Source organism: Crotalus tigris, unplaced genomic scaffold (genome assembly GCF_016545835.1).
Source record: "Crotalus tigris isolate CLP2741 ecotype Arizona unplaced genomic scaffold, ASM1654583v1 scf7180000018371.15429387391:27106975, whole genome shotgun sequence".
In the NCBI taxonomy this organism is placed as follows: domain Eukaryota; kingdom Metazoa; phylum Chordata; class Lepidosauria; order Squamata; family Viperidae; genus Crotalus; species Crotalus tigris.
This window is the reverse complement of record NW_024096970.1, coordinates 24623569-24636339: the sequence shown is the minus strand read 5'-3', so window position 1 is coordinate 24636339 and position 12771 is coordinate 24623569. Positions and strand designations below refer to the sequence as shown.

General features: G+C 38.7%; 1 protein-coding gene across 2 annotated transcripts in view; it reads right to left on the bottom strand.

Annotated features, from left to right (window-relative positions):
- The window catches only part of EGLN3 (egl-9 family hypoxia inducible factor 3), a 50330-nt gene extending 38888 nt beyond the window's left edge, over positions 1 to 11442 (bottom strand). Inside the window, exon 1 of one of the 2 annotated variants that reach the window (XM_039351851.1) lies at positions 10713 to 11442. In XM_039351851.1, the coding sequence (XP_039207785.1) occupies positions 10713 to 11309 (597 nt within the window). In that variant the 5' untranslated portion in view covers positions 11310 to 11442. Of the gene's footprint in view, positions 1 to 8732; positions 9571 to 10712 lie in introns of those variants that run through there. The other variant, XM_039351852.1, reaches the window with a different exon arrangement.
- Positions 11443 to 12771: the final 1329 nt, after the last annotated feature.

The window sequence follows — 12771 nt, the reverse complement described above, 5'->3', positions numbered from 1 at the left end:
TTTTTTACAAATCCTAAGATATATACTTCTTGAAAACAGTTTTTTTAAAAAAATAGTATTAAGTTTAATAAATTCATCTAACATTAAATCTAGTAAAATGAGGTTTTACTGATTTTATCACATATTTTTCTGATAACCCCTGCTATGATTTTTATGACAATGAAAGGGATAGGTTAAAACAAAATATTCATTTGTTTGTTTTTATATACAAGTCAATAGTCAAAGAAAACATCATGTTTTTAAATAATTTGCACAATGTCCATTCAATCCAACTGGAAATTTTCTCTTAATTTTCAGCAATAACTTAAAAATGGCTATGCTATTACAATTATCATAGAAGAGCCATGGTGGCACAATGGTTTGAATGTAGTATTGCAGGCTAATTCTGCTCACTGCCAGGAGTTTGATCTTGACAGACTCAAGGTTGACTTCCACCCTTCCGAAGTCAGTAAAATGAGGACCCAGATTGTTGGGGACAATATGCTGACGTCGTAACTTCCCAGAGTGCTATAAAACACTATCGAGCAGTATATAAGTCTAAGTGCTATTGCTATTATGAAAAAACAGTAACTTTCCTTAGTGCCAGAAGCTCTATATTAAAATACATCATTTTATGCAAAAAATATAAAAGAATGAATAGATTTTTATTTTATTATATTCAGGCAGCATAGACAGCATGCAATAAAATAGCTTTTTAGTTGTTTTATTTTTACCATCTTCAGAAAATCTTGCATTTCATACAAACCCCCATAAAAATGAGATGATAGAAAACTGTACAATCGCTATTATATCTGCCACATATGCTGCTCAGTGACTTCAAGATGAACATTTCATACGAAACCCATGCCAAGACCATTTTTTCATATACTACTCAACTATATGGTATTTTAAATCTTAAGTGAAAATCTCAAATTCATGGGTCACTCAAACATGAAAACCAGGCATTACTTGCTAGTAACCAAATGACAGTCAGCTAACTATTTTTACCACCCAAATATCACACACAGTACAGTTCATATTTAATTAAGATGCCCAACAAGGACATGTGGTAGAAAAAATCACAGGGACATGTATGTAGACAGATGGAAAGTTATTCCAGTCTTTTATTCAGTATGCCTAAAACAGTATGCCTAAAACAACCAGAATGTAAAACAACAGAACTATTAATTTTCACTTGCTACTAAGGCACAATTAACTGCCGTCTGACCTAAGATGAAAGATCTCTGCATAAACTATTTCCCCTTAGCACATTCCAGATTTTTTCATTTACTTTTGCCCATAAGCTTATGAAAGAAGAATGACATTTACTGAAGCAGCTGATTCAAGAAGGAAATAAAGATACCAACGAAATTAGTAAACTCAATTAGACACCTGGAATTCCTTTTCCAACCAAACAGGTTTGCCTTTCAGCAGACACACTTGTTCACATCAATCAGCATAATGAACATCCATGTCTTTCCATTCATTAGGGATATGTTTCATGCATTATTCATTTTGAAAGCATTTCTGGGGGTAAAAGGAATTATAATAAAACATGTAAGCAGAAGAAATTGTCTAATTCTCAGACAACCAATGTCCATCTACTCTGATATCCTCCAGATGTATTGAGACTATAACTCCCAGAATTCCCAGGCAGTAAGAGTGCAGCATATTGATGAGAAATCCTAGGCACCAGAGTAACAGATACCAGAAGGCATCGGGCAATGAAAGGCTCTTCTATGAATTGTGTGGGTTCATATAAAACTAATCATATAAATGATTTTTCTGGGTTTGGAGAATTTAAGGCTCAGAGGAATTCATTATATGAATGCAGATTTTTAGAAACCATGGCTTGGTTATGTCTGCTTTGGTTTAGAAATTGCACTAAGTTGTAAATATTGCTTGCTTCATTTTGCATATTGTGCATGCCCAGTAATTTATCCAATAACCATAGTTAAGCAAAATATGGCTTATTATGAAATGTTCACTATGCTCAATATGACTACATTTATGGGATACATATATCCTACATCAGTGATGGCGAACCTTTCAGAGACCGAGTGCCCAAACTGCAACCCAAAACCCACTTATGTATCATCGGGTGCTGGGTGGGCGTGGCCCATTGGGTGGGCATGGGCCATTGGGTGGGCATGGCCTATTGGGTGGGTGTGGCCCATTGGGTGGACATGGCGGCGGTGGTAACGGCAGACTGGGTGGGACTAAAAAGTTCAATCAATCAATTCCAACTTTGCGAGATCTTTTTTTTTCCCTGAGAAATTGAAATTGACTGATTGATTGAACTCTTTTTTTTTTTTTTTTTTTGCACACGGTGGAGGAGGCCTAAGGTGAAAAGGTTTTATAAAACCCCGCTGAAGGCCTAGGACTGGGGCGACAGCGCACGTGCCCCAGAGGGCTCTGAGTGCCACCTGTGGCAAGTGTGCCATAGGTTCGCCACCATGGTCCTACATAGTTTCCTTTGTGGAATGGAGAAAAATCACTTCAGAAGGAAATGACACCCAGACAGAATTTCATCTATTTTATTCCAGTTTAATATAAATACTGTAAATCCGATTATATGGATCCTTTTCATGAACCCATTATGTCAAAAATGACTGCAATCCTATGCATATTTAGTTGTATGTAAGTTCTACTGAATACAATAGGACTTTTTCAAAATAATTTTTTTTTAATTTTTCATCTGAATGCAGACATCCTCATGAACCAAAAGGTACAAAAGGTACAATTCTGTGAGCTGACGGTGGCTGACAGACTAATCAGAGACAAGCCACTCACTATCTAGGAAGCAAACATCTAAGCATTGCAAAGAATAAACACAGTATGAAGATCTCATATGAGATGAACCCATTCCCATCAAAGTGCAAAAAAGTTACTGGAAAACAGGGAATGGGAGAAGGAAAACACCAAGTCTACCCAGGGAAAATCTAGAGTGGAATGGTGTCTTATGGAGGAGAACGCTACAGTTATACTCCACGCTGTAATGTTTTATTATATAATGTAAGATTAAAAAATCACAACTGTTGTAGAAAATATTTTGAAGACTGGACAATTTTCTTCCATTTGTGATACCAAATATTATTCCATTCAAATACACTAATTGCACCTATATAGGATTATTTCCAAACAAATTGGTTACCTTTTGATAATACATTTTAAACTGTTGATTACATTACTAATTTCCTGAATAAAACCATTAAGTCATTTCTATATATTTTGTTAACAATCAAGACCAAGTTACAAATCCATGTCCTCCAGATGTTTTGTGACTATATTTCCCAGAATTCCCTGGTGGCAAGAGTACAGCACATTAATGAGGAATTCTAGGCAATGGAGTATCAGACACTGGAAGGCAAGAAAGGAATGTCCTATACACCATGGTTTGTACAAAATAAAATATATGAAATTAAGAATGGTTCGTCAAAATTTCAAAAACATGTTTCAAAGTTATTTTAGTATTTGATGATGGATGTCACTGTTTTAATCTCCACAGTAGGCTAATTTGCTTCCACCGAATTTACAGGAAAGGTGACTTAAAGAGTCAAAAATTTTGGTTCCTATAGGAATAAAAGAATAATAATAACCAGAGGCAATACTGATTTACAATTTGATTAAAACTAATCTGCTGCTATATTTTGATTCCAAGAAAACAAAATAAAAGGCATGGTATACCAAGAATCCAGATAAAATCATAGGGCATTTAAGTGGCATGACAGATAATCATTTATGAAGCAGAGAGATAAGAAACATGTAGAATGTGGGGTCTGTTAGACCAGTGGTTCTCAACCTGTGGGTTGGGACCCCATTTGGGGTCGAACGACCATTTCACGGGGGCCGCCAAACAAGGCTGTCCGCCATTTTTCCCTTTTCTTTGGTCACGCCCCTGGCACCCGGTGATGTATAAGTGGTTGGGGGTCACCACAACATGGGGAACTGTATTATGGGGTTGCGGTATTAGAAAGGTTGAGAACCACTGTGTTAGACAATTAGTTCTCCTCAAATGATATCCACAAAACTGGATTATCAGTCTTCATAAGAGAATTTTCTATTCCCCAGCCAGAAGATTCACCCTCTCAGAAATGTGTACTCTATCATGGTTCAGGCCAAGACTTCTGGCACCACCAATCTACATTGATCAATAATTTCTATAGCAAATATCACTCTACAGATCCTTACATTTTAAAATCTGCCTTTCACAAGAACATTAGGCCTAAAATATAACAAAGAGCAGTTGAAAAATTATATCATTATATAGATTTTCCTGAATCCAAATTAAATATTCTAACTTTTGCATGAAGTTTTTATTCGATTGGGATGTTGTTTTTTCAGACTGAACTGGATGAAAGCATTTTCAAAACAGTGTTCTTATTTTTTCACAGGATTCTAGAGCTAGGTCTCCTTGTTCACACTGCTTAAACCAAGTTAAATTAGATAACTAGTTAAGATGAGAGAGAATATTTTGTTGATTATCAACGTTTCATAATATGTTTCTTTTGAAAACTCTCAGTGATAAACTGATGTCTTAATTATTAAATATAATAGGACTGTGATCTTTAAATTACTGTATAACCATTGGCAATACATGGACAATACATGATACACAAACATAATGAACTAAATAAATCATCTATGCTCTTATTTCACTTTTTAAAAATGCTGTTAGAAAAATAATGTGAAATGCACATTTTCCATAAAGAAAACAGAAATCATAGAAGCATGGAAACAAAAGTCCATCAAACTGGAAATTTGTAACACCTTGTTTTTGTAAGAAAAAGAAAAAGAAAAAAGGCAAAACAAGAAGCAAGAAATAAAACCACTCAAAAACCTATACCTGAACATAATATCAACTAATCTTGCTTGACAAGTACAATATAAACATTAATTTTAATACAAAGCCACAGCAACTGCTCCGGGATCTCTGCCAAAGCAGAATTCCTCCATCTGACATTATAAAATAAATGTGTTCTATTTACAATTCTAGTGATTTTGGTCCAGTCTGATGAACACTGGGCAATAACATGCGTACTTGGTTAGAAAAAGAAAGGCAAACTGCATATTTCTCCAGGATCATCTACTGTAAACTACAGCAATGCTGCTTTCCAAATATGAAACTCTTTTGTGACTTTATAATAAACAACAGTAGTTTCAAAGGTGTTAAGTCTTCAGTAGTGCTATAGTAAATCTTATTCACATTGCCACTAAATTTTAAACCCAGAAGAGAAACACATTCACACTTCTGAAGCTTACAGATCTATGAGATTTAACAGTAACAGTGATTTTTTTTTAAAGATATGCATAGGCACCAATGGAGAGAAACAGTCATTATGAGTTGGATCCAAAACAAAGTTTCCACAAATTAATATACTGACGCCGAGATGAGAATTATGACAATCTTACATTCATTTGATTCAGTGAGCTCATACTCACGTAATCATCTTTTGAACTTTCTGACAAGCAAAGTCAATGGGTAAGCCAAATTCACTTAATAACTGTGGCAAGAAAGGTTGTAAAATGGGGCAAAACTCACTTAACAACTATCTCACTTAGCAACAGAAATGTGGGCTCCATTGTTGTCATAAATCGAGGATTACCTGTACTTTTCCTGATCTGGCAACAGCAGTGGAATTATATCAATGCAAGATAAAATATTAACTATTGTGTGAATTATTAGAATTTGGCAGTTCTTTTAGATGAGAAGCAAAAAAAGGTGCTGCATTTGCACCATTGTGCACTCCCAAGCCTCTTTTTAAAAACACTGTGTAGCTTTCTAAGATACAATTAGATTTCTTTAGAAGCAGGCCTTTATCTTCTCCTAGGATTTGTTAACATGCCAACATTATTTCAGTTAATGCCAAGGAAAAGCTAATCAAAAGCATTTGACCCACCAAATTTGACTTTTGACTGTGATAGGATATAAATGCAATAAAGAAATAAATATTCCTGCCCAGTATTTTTTAAGCTGGTATATAGCAGTGTATAAAAATGAACTATAAATTTAAGATTAACCGATAGGACACAATCATTTTGTTTTTATTAGTTACTTTAATAGGAAATATTGACTTCTGTGCCTGTATAATATGTTATCTTAGTCTGTTTAAGACTAAGAACAATGTGAGGCTTATGCTTCCAACTATGCTTCTTAGTAACAGATATACCTGCTTAGACTTGATTTTTTGAAACGGGAATCATTACCATAATTACTACTTGCTAGTACTGATTTTACATAAACACTCCAGGATGGTTTATAACTATGCAATGTCAGGTGTACCTAGTCAGAACTAAATCTTGCTAAGATTTACTAAATCTTACTAAATCTTACAAAGACACTTGTTTCCAAGATCATAGCCCATTTAAAATAATATTAAATTTGCAAAAATTTTGTAATTAAATACTTCTAGTGCAAATGTAATAAATTTCTAACAAATATAAAACAACCTTTGGTTGCAATGTACATTTGATTCTTCTTAAAATTTCAACCCCTGGGAATAGCATTAAGCAAAACGTAGATGTCTTTCAAATGTTCATTAAAAATTATTGGATTAAAGTAATACCCCTAACATTTTATAGTGAAGATTCTATTTAATATTTTTCCATCCTGCCTGAGATTTCTAGTGGTCATCCCAACACAAGAAGGCACCAGATGATAGAAACTGCACCACTGTAACCAAAGGATATGGCTATGCCATTTCTTCAGCATGCTAAGGAAATCAGGAACACCCTGTGGTAATGTGCATTATTTACATCATGGATGACATTCTCTTCCATTTTTAGGGCTAGCCAGCATGACAGGCTCTGCACTGTCCTTAAGCTATAATTAGATCAATTGGATAGATGAAGTTTGAATTTACTATCATGGAACATTAATGTTTAGCTCCTACAAGGTAAAGATCAGCTATATACTATGACAGCTATATTTAATTTTGAAAGTGATTGGAAGAACATGAAATTGAGGGTCTTATCTGTATTAGGTATTATATTATGGCAAGTGGATAAGCTTTTTACATTTTTAATTATTTGCATTTTGTCATTTGGACAGCTTATAAGTTTAATATATTATTATTACTGGTTTGTCGTACAGCCAGCCAGATGTTTAAAATGGATTTGGAATTATATTTATCCATGTTTCACCAATGTAAACACTGTGATCTGAGGAGGATGTGTGTGTGCATGACACAGCACCTTTTAAAATAATGGAGATTTACTGTAACATCTCACCAACAACATGTGTTATGACAGATGGATGAATTGTTGCAAATAACCAAATCAATTAAACTGAAAACCAAATGACAAGAACTTGGCTTTCCAGACATTCAATCAACCATTTTTTTCAAGGCAAGTAGTTTTCTCAAAGTTCTCTGTAGGAATCAGGTATATGCAGTTTGACTTTGGGGGGGAGGGGGTTGGTTGGTTGATTAGGAAACCTTGACACTGTAAATTATAGGTTGGATAACCAAGACATATTGTCCACAATACTTCTAAGCACCTTTCATACTGAATTCAGTGGGATCTACTTCATTATAAGTGTGCTTATACCTGTCACTTTGGAACATTAATTGTCAAGAAAAAATGAAAAAAGAAAAAAGTCTAGATGAAATTCTGATCAAAAGTTCCACTTGTGACCCAAAACAATGAAGCTTTAAAAACAGTTTAATGTTATATTCTGTAGACTAAATCACTAACAAAAGAAGAGCTTTAGAAATTCTAGTTCATTCAGTCACTAGCAGAAAGAGACAGGCTTTTGAGTATGATTTTGGTTTTGTTCAAACATATAAGTGACACAATTCACTCTTCTACTTCAATGACAAAAAATTCAAATTGCTTTGAAAAAAATTTTAGGAATAAAGTTTGATACAAAGGGAAAAATATTAGTATGGCTATTATGGCAGGCCTTTCTGTTACACTAGTGTAATCATTGTAATAAATTTAATAAATTATTAACCTTTCTAAGCACACCTCTGAACGTTCTGTATCAGTAATCCTAAACACATTTACTAAGCGGTACTTATTCTGAGTAAACACTCATTGTTTCTGGTTAATAAAAATTTGAAGTGGCATATGAATTATACCAATGCTAACTTCAAACATCAGAAGGAATTAACTCTTGTACACATTCTGCAGCATCTATTAAATTTATTAATTAATATGGATTTTACAGATTCAGTTGTGCAGTGGACTCTGTTGGAATAAAAATGCATTAATTAGAAAGGTAATAAAGTTAATCCCTCAAGACAAGCTAAAGTAGTTTGATAAGCACTTGATTATTTGAGCACAACAATCAAAGTCAAGTTTAGTTGAATTAGACTTTTGCAAACTTTTAACAAAATAAGGTTGCTATCTACAGCTGCGCCAGCAAAGTTTTAAAGATTTATTACAAGGCTGGTATTACAACTGTTGTTCAAGAACTACTTTTAGAAACCAGAAACAAAAAAATCCCCAAAAATACTCTGCATATAGGCAGATTTGTCATTCACACTAATATCTTACTAAATTTAACTTTACAAATTGTACATTCATTCATTAGCATATACTAAGTTGTTAAACTGACTTAGACATCACAATGGATCTTATTTACATGATAAAGTTTAGGTTCAAGGTTTTAAAAAATGAGAGAGAAAAAGACTGAAATTGCTCTCTATGTGGCACTTCCAGCTCACCAATTAATTCCAGGAGCAATAGTGAAATGAATGAAATAAACCCCTTAAGTCAAACATTCAACGTCTTATTTTTGAAGCTCTTACCTTGGACCTTTCCTTGACATAGTATTTGCCCAAACTACTGCCACAAAACATCACCAGTCTATCTATCAGTGACAGGAGAAAGTTGATGGCCTCGCATCCTTTCTCAGTGCCTGAGATCCACTTTATCTTGTCTCCTCTTAAGTGTCTCTTGGAGATGCCATGGCGCTGGCCGGCCAGTTGACCATCCTGCAGCTCCCCACTATAATGCATCTGTTTTACACATTCCAAGACGCAATCCCCTATGATCTCGCCCAAGAAATTGTCCAAGTAGCAAAAGCCAATATCGCGCAAACAAGGTACAATGTAGCCCAGGGCAATTTTCTCTAAATCTAATCTCATAATATCGCCCAATGGCATTTCACCCTCAACCCTAAATAATGTCAAAAAAGAGCAATCTTGGATTTGTCCCAGAGCCTGGGCTGCTTGAGTATCGGTTATTCTAACAAAACGAATCGGCCGCTCGCTTCAGCAGGTCAAACTTCTCAGATTGCGACGGAGAACCGCAACCAGACAGAGTTGCTCTGTATCAGGGAAGTAATGAAGCCGAGCGCTCAAAAGTTTTGCTCAAGTAATAACACTCGGTCTTCCGTGCAGCCAGCAGTCACCATCTCAGTTTCTCGCCACTCCTGGCGACCCAAAGCTTCAGAATAGTATGAAGGGCAACTGCACCACTCCCCCCACCCCCGGGGCTGCCTTCCACCTACGGTAAGAGTAACACTTTGGCTGAAGATCTTTGCTATTCGTTCTGAGGCCAGGAGATCAGTGTGAGAAGTGAACACCCCCTTTGGCTGAGACGATCACTTCCCCCCTTTTGGGGAGCCACGTCCGGCAAACTCCTTTCCCATTTATTTACCAAGGCAGCAGATGGCCCCTCTCTGATTAATACGTCTGCTACGTGCAGGATGTGTTCCCAACTTCTACAGCCAGCGGCACGTGGGTGGAGCCCCGGCCCAGAAACAATCTCTCTCCGCGCGCCCACACATCAACCAAAGGGAGCGTGGATGCAGCCAATCAACGAAGAGACGAGGTGTGGCTTCGAACGGCGTTTCCAGCCCCTTCCCCCGCCCCCAATTCACGGCTGGAATTGCCGCGTGGGGGGAAGGGGAGTCGAAGAGCCGCGTGGCTGCAGGAGGCGTGACTTGAGGCTTGCCGGGCCTGAAGGCCACACTTCGAGGGGGCGTGGTCTCCGCCATTGAGGAACTCTACCCCAGCATGTACGCTTCTAATACGGCCACATACTACAGGCCAATGTAAACAAACGGGAGGGAAAGGGTGTAAGCGCGCAAGTGACAGTGGAGTTTCTTTTGGCAACTGACTATACCCGAGAGGTGTTGAGTTTACAAGTGCTCAGCATTTTTTCCCCGGAAGGCGGCTTCTCCTTTTTCTGCAGACAAAGCCTTTCAGACGCACAACAATTGTTTTATAAGCAACGTTAGTCGTATTTTAACGTTTAAGTGCCCTCACTGCGGATGCTGCATTCAAAAAGCTCCTACGATTTTAATCGAAAGGATTCTGCATCTCATATATGCCATCTTAAAAAAAAAAAAGCAAAATACATCCGATTCTTGCTGCGTAACAATATAAAAATCAACATGATGAAACTTTTGATTAAAAATCTTCCGGATGTGCTTCTAATGAAGTGTATTTGTATGTTTCCGAAAAAGTAAGAGGAAAGAAAGAGAGAAAGGAAGACAGAATTGCCCTTAATGTTGCGATAATACCCCTTCTTGTCCGGTTCGGAAATCAATCACGTGTAACTAGTATTATATTGTGTAAATTCAACCCTTAAAGTTGTATTTTTACTAAGCGATCGAATTAGGGTATTTGGAAGAAAAATAACTCCAAGACAAACAAGCATACAAGAGTGACCAGAAGGGCACAGCTAAAAGTTCAGACTCCGAGTGACAGCGAGATTAGAAACTTTGGGAAAGTTGCTGGTAGTAAGTGAAGAACAAAGTCCTCGATACTGAAACTACTAACCTTGTGTCTTCCTCTAATTTTGTAATGCCCCAGCTTCCCATCTGCGTACATGATGAGCTTATCCATTTTTTTCAGGAGGTAGCCTATGTTCTCACATCCTGGTTCACTGCCCTCTACCCATAAGATCTTGTCCCCGCGGATGGCTTTGTTGCTGCCCAGTTTCTGGCTCGCCAGGGCTCCGTCCTGGAATTTGTCACTCAGGTGCAAAGCCAGGACTTCTTGGAAGATTTTCTCCGCTATCCGGGATCCAAGGAAGTGGTCTACAACGCACAAGCCATAGGCGTTCATGCAAGGCACTATATAGTGTAAGACTAGCCTCTGAGCATCTCGGCGATGCTCTCGGACGGGCGCCCGCTTAGGAGGCGAAGGGCCGGAGGGCAACGCGCCCTCGGCCGCTCGCACTTCGCCTGAGTTGCCGGGGGAGAGGAGAGCTCCCAGGGAGCCTCTCTCCGGCCCGTCCAGCTGCTCCTTTCGCCCGGCTCGGTCACCATCCTCGCTGCTCTCGGGATGACCGATGAAAATCTTCCTCATGCTTTCTACTGAGTCGCCACTGAGCTCCGTCGGAGGCTGCACGGTTGCTTCCCTGCCCGAGGCCATTTGCAGGCAAGTCAGATCCGCCGGGCGGCCGGCATCGCCTTACCGGGGCGACGGCATGCCGCTCCTGTTGCGTATAGCCCTGCCCGAGCGAGCCCCGTGTGGGAAATGCCATGTTCGCCGAACACTACCGGATACCAGAGGACAAGCCGCTCGGGAGCGTGCACACGTACCAATGGGAGCGAGCGGCACTTTCCCCTCCCCCCGCCTTCCTTGATCCCGCCTCCTTCTCGTGCCGCCGCCTCCCCCGCCAACCCTCTGGGACACGGGCTGGGAACACGCGAGATCCAACGAAGCGCACGAAAAACTCCCGGGCAATGCTGGACGTGCAGGGAGAGGAGGGAGTCTGGGATTGGTACGTGCCCTCTCTTGTTGGGAACGACCGACGTGAGTTACCCAAAAAACTGGAAAGCACTGGAGCTAGCTTTTTCCGTTCACCTGGATGGACCCGGTCTTTCCCCGGCAAAATATATTCCCGCAGACCCTCACTCCTTCTTGTCCCAAGAGGAGATCGTGAAAATGGTGGCTGTCCGCGAATTGTCCAATCTGCTTGTTTGGGATGGAGCAATAATGCCGGGACTATAGCAGCACAAAATTTCAGGCAGTAAATATTTTTCATAATCCCCTCTTGAAGAAATGTGATGAAACCAAGGGCGAGAATATGCAGTCCCAGGAAAGCCTTAGGAGATAATAGGAGCATGCATATTTCATATGACTGGGTTCCATTACAATCCAATTTACAAGGATGGATAAATTCCTGCGGATAGTGCCCAGTTTAAGAGATCAGGTTTGGTGTATTAGTTAAGGCAGCAAGCTAAAAATAAAGACTTGAGTTCCAGTCCTGCCTTAGGCTGAAACTGGCTGGGTGACCTTGGACCAGTCATTCCCTCTCAACCCTAGGAAGCAGACAATGGCAAGCCAGTTTGGAAAAACTTGAAAAACTGCAGAGACTTGTCCAGGCAGTCACCAGGACTCAACACTAACTTGAAGGCAGACATACACACACACAAAACCACCCAGTTTAGTTTGCATCCAGTACACTGTTTCCAGATCAGAGCAATTATGCACACCATTCAGTTCATCTAGCAAAAAAAAGAAAAAAAATACAGTTTGGAGTTTATTTTTGAAATAGCAGCAAACATTAAAAACTTAACTGGGAAAACGGGGTTAAAGGCAGGTGGGATTCCTTTATTAGATCTTTGAGCTCTTAATACTAATTCTGGTTCTGGATCTGATAGTGTGTCAGCAGTTCCTTCTGAGCCTAATCTGTGTCATATTCTTTAAACTCATTTTCAGAAACCCCTTCTGACTGTACACTATTCTGAATTAACTGTCAAGTTCAAGCTCAGAATTATTTCAGACATCAGCAATCTATTTTTTTTCATCCAAGTTATCTTGGCTAGTCCTAGCATGATTTTTTTTTAAAAAAAAATGGTCCAAGGTTACTGCCACTTTCAACACTTTA